A 1,824-nucleotide genomic window follows, 5' to 3' on the forward strand; every position below is an offset into this window, starting at 1 on the left:
ATATTTAATGGCTTATTGTTCATTTGCTTGTAAAATGACCTTATGAAAACTCTTATAAACAGATTTCCCCATAAAAAGCTTATGGTACTTTTCCCTTTGTGTTCCTGCTACCAACCCCGCAAAGTGATATTTGCCCAATTCTGAAAATATTGCATGTTATGCTTGCAAACTGCCAAGAAATAAAGTAAGAAAAATGAGCATTTTCTTCAGCCCTGAAGCCAACCTCAATCCTTCTACAACACCCTATCCTCTTAGGAAAGCTTTAGGTTGGCCAACCAACAAGATTTTTCCCATAACAACAAATCAGTGCTGTTGCTAGGTGATTGTGACATAGGAAGAGTAACCTCCAATCAAAGAGAAGCCCCAAAAGGCTGATTGTTGCATGCCTATATACATATATGAGAGCTCCCCTCCCCCCACCTTTAGGCCCTTCTCCTCTCCACTCTGCTAAGAAGAACAACATCTACAATGGCCAGATCCATCACCAAAAAGAACAAGCGCTCCAGAGGACATCGAAGCCCAATCTCCAAAAAGAAATCACATTCCAGCACTGATTTTGGCCGTAGAAATTATTCGCTCTACATTAACAGGGTCCTAAAGGAAGTGGTTCCCCAGAGGAGCATATCATCTCGTACCTTGGACGTCATGAACACCCTGATCAAGGACATCTTTGAGCGCATTTCTGTGGAAGCCCGCAGCCTGATGTGTTTCAGAAATCGCTGTACCCTCACCCCTGAAGATATCCAGAAGGCAGTGTACCTGCTGTTGCCTGGGAAACTAGCTAAGTATGCAGTGGCTTTTGGAAGTGAAGCCGTCCAAAGATACGTCCAATCCTAAACTCCATGTACCAGCATAATTAAATCTTGGGGAAAGTAAATCAAACTTACTACCCAAATGATCACTTCACACTGGAATTCCTTCTTCTTTTTTATAACATAGCGGTATTTCCTGGTATTTTCCCCTACCCCTCTTATTTCTAGAGAAGAATTACTCTCTTGCTATTTTACTTTTTAATGACCTGGCTAGTTAGATTTTCCTCACACCTGACACCTGCCCCCTGCTGAAGTCCCACCCAGAACTCTTGTTTTTCCTTTGAGTGTGTAAATCTTACTATATAAATTCAATGCTTATTGTATTGGTAAGGTACCATTAACTATGTATAGGATGATTGAAGCTAGCTATGCTGGCCCCCAGGTCACACTGACTTTGAATTTACAAAGACAAACATTTTAATCAGGAGTATACCAGCACGGATAGATTTTTATCAAGAAAGTATTTTCTAGAGCAAACTCCAACCAATTTAGTTCCTTAACAAATCTCTATACAGCATGTTAACGATTTCCTTTGTTTTAATTCTTATCTCCTGATTTTCAACAAGTTCAGTTCATACCATGTAAATTTTATCTTACGTTTAATTGATCTTCACATTTAGGTTTGGTTCACTGGGATTGACTGTTCTACATTTGTAGCATAATGAGACCAACACCCAGGAACCTACTACTCAGTTTATAAACTTTTTTTTTTTAATGATGTCAGTGTTTTGTTGACAAAATACTCAAGGTGTTTCCCAGTCCATTTCCCTACTATCTTAAGTTTCTCTTTCCCATTCCCTTGCTTCTCTGTGTATTTTTATGAGTGCCTCTACATAATAAGTTGAATTTTGCTTATTTTGTAACATGGGGGTATAGCATCTGTGTTTTTCTGTGCCTGCCTTTTTCTGTTAAAATTGTTTCTAAGATTTAGACCTGTTCATATATATAGCTCTAGTTCGTTCTTTTCACTCCTAGGCTGTATAATATTCTGCAGCGTGAATATACCACAGTT

General features: G+C 38.9%; 1 protein-coding gene across 1 annotated transcript; it reads left to right on the forward strand.

Moving 5' to 3' along the window:
• The first annotated feature begins 410 nt into the window (after positions 1-410).
• Positions 411-846, forward strand: LOC100481255 (histone H2B subacrosomal variant). Its single transcript, XM_002921337.3, has one exon. It carries the CDS (start codon positions 469-471, stop codon positions 835-837), a length of 369 nt encoding a protein of 122 aa, XP_002921383.1. The 5' UTR covers positions 411-468; the 3' UTR covers positions 838-846.
• The last annotated feature ends 978 nt before the right edge of the window (positions 847-1,824 follow it).

Source organism: Ailuropoda melanoleuca, chromosome 3 (assembly GCF_002007445.2).
Source record: "Ailuropoda melanoleuca isolate Jingjing chromosome 3, ASM200744v2, whole genome shotgun sequence".
Lineage (NCBI taxonomy): Eukaryota > Metazoa > Chordata > Mammalia > Carnivora > Ursidae > Ailuropoda > Ailuropoda melanoleuca.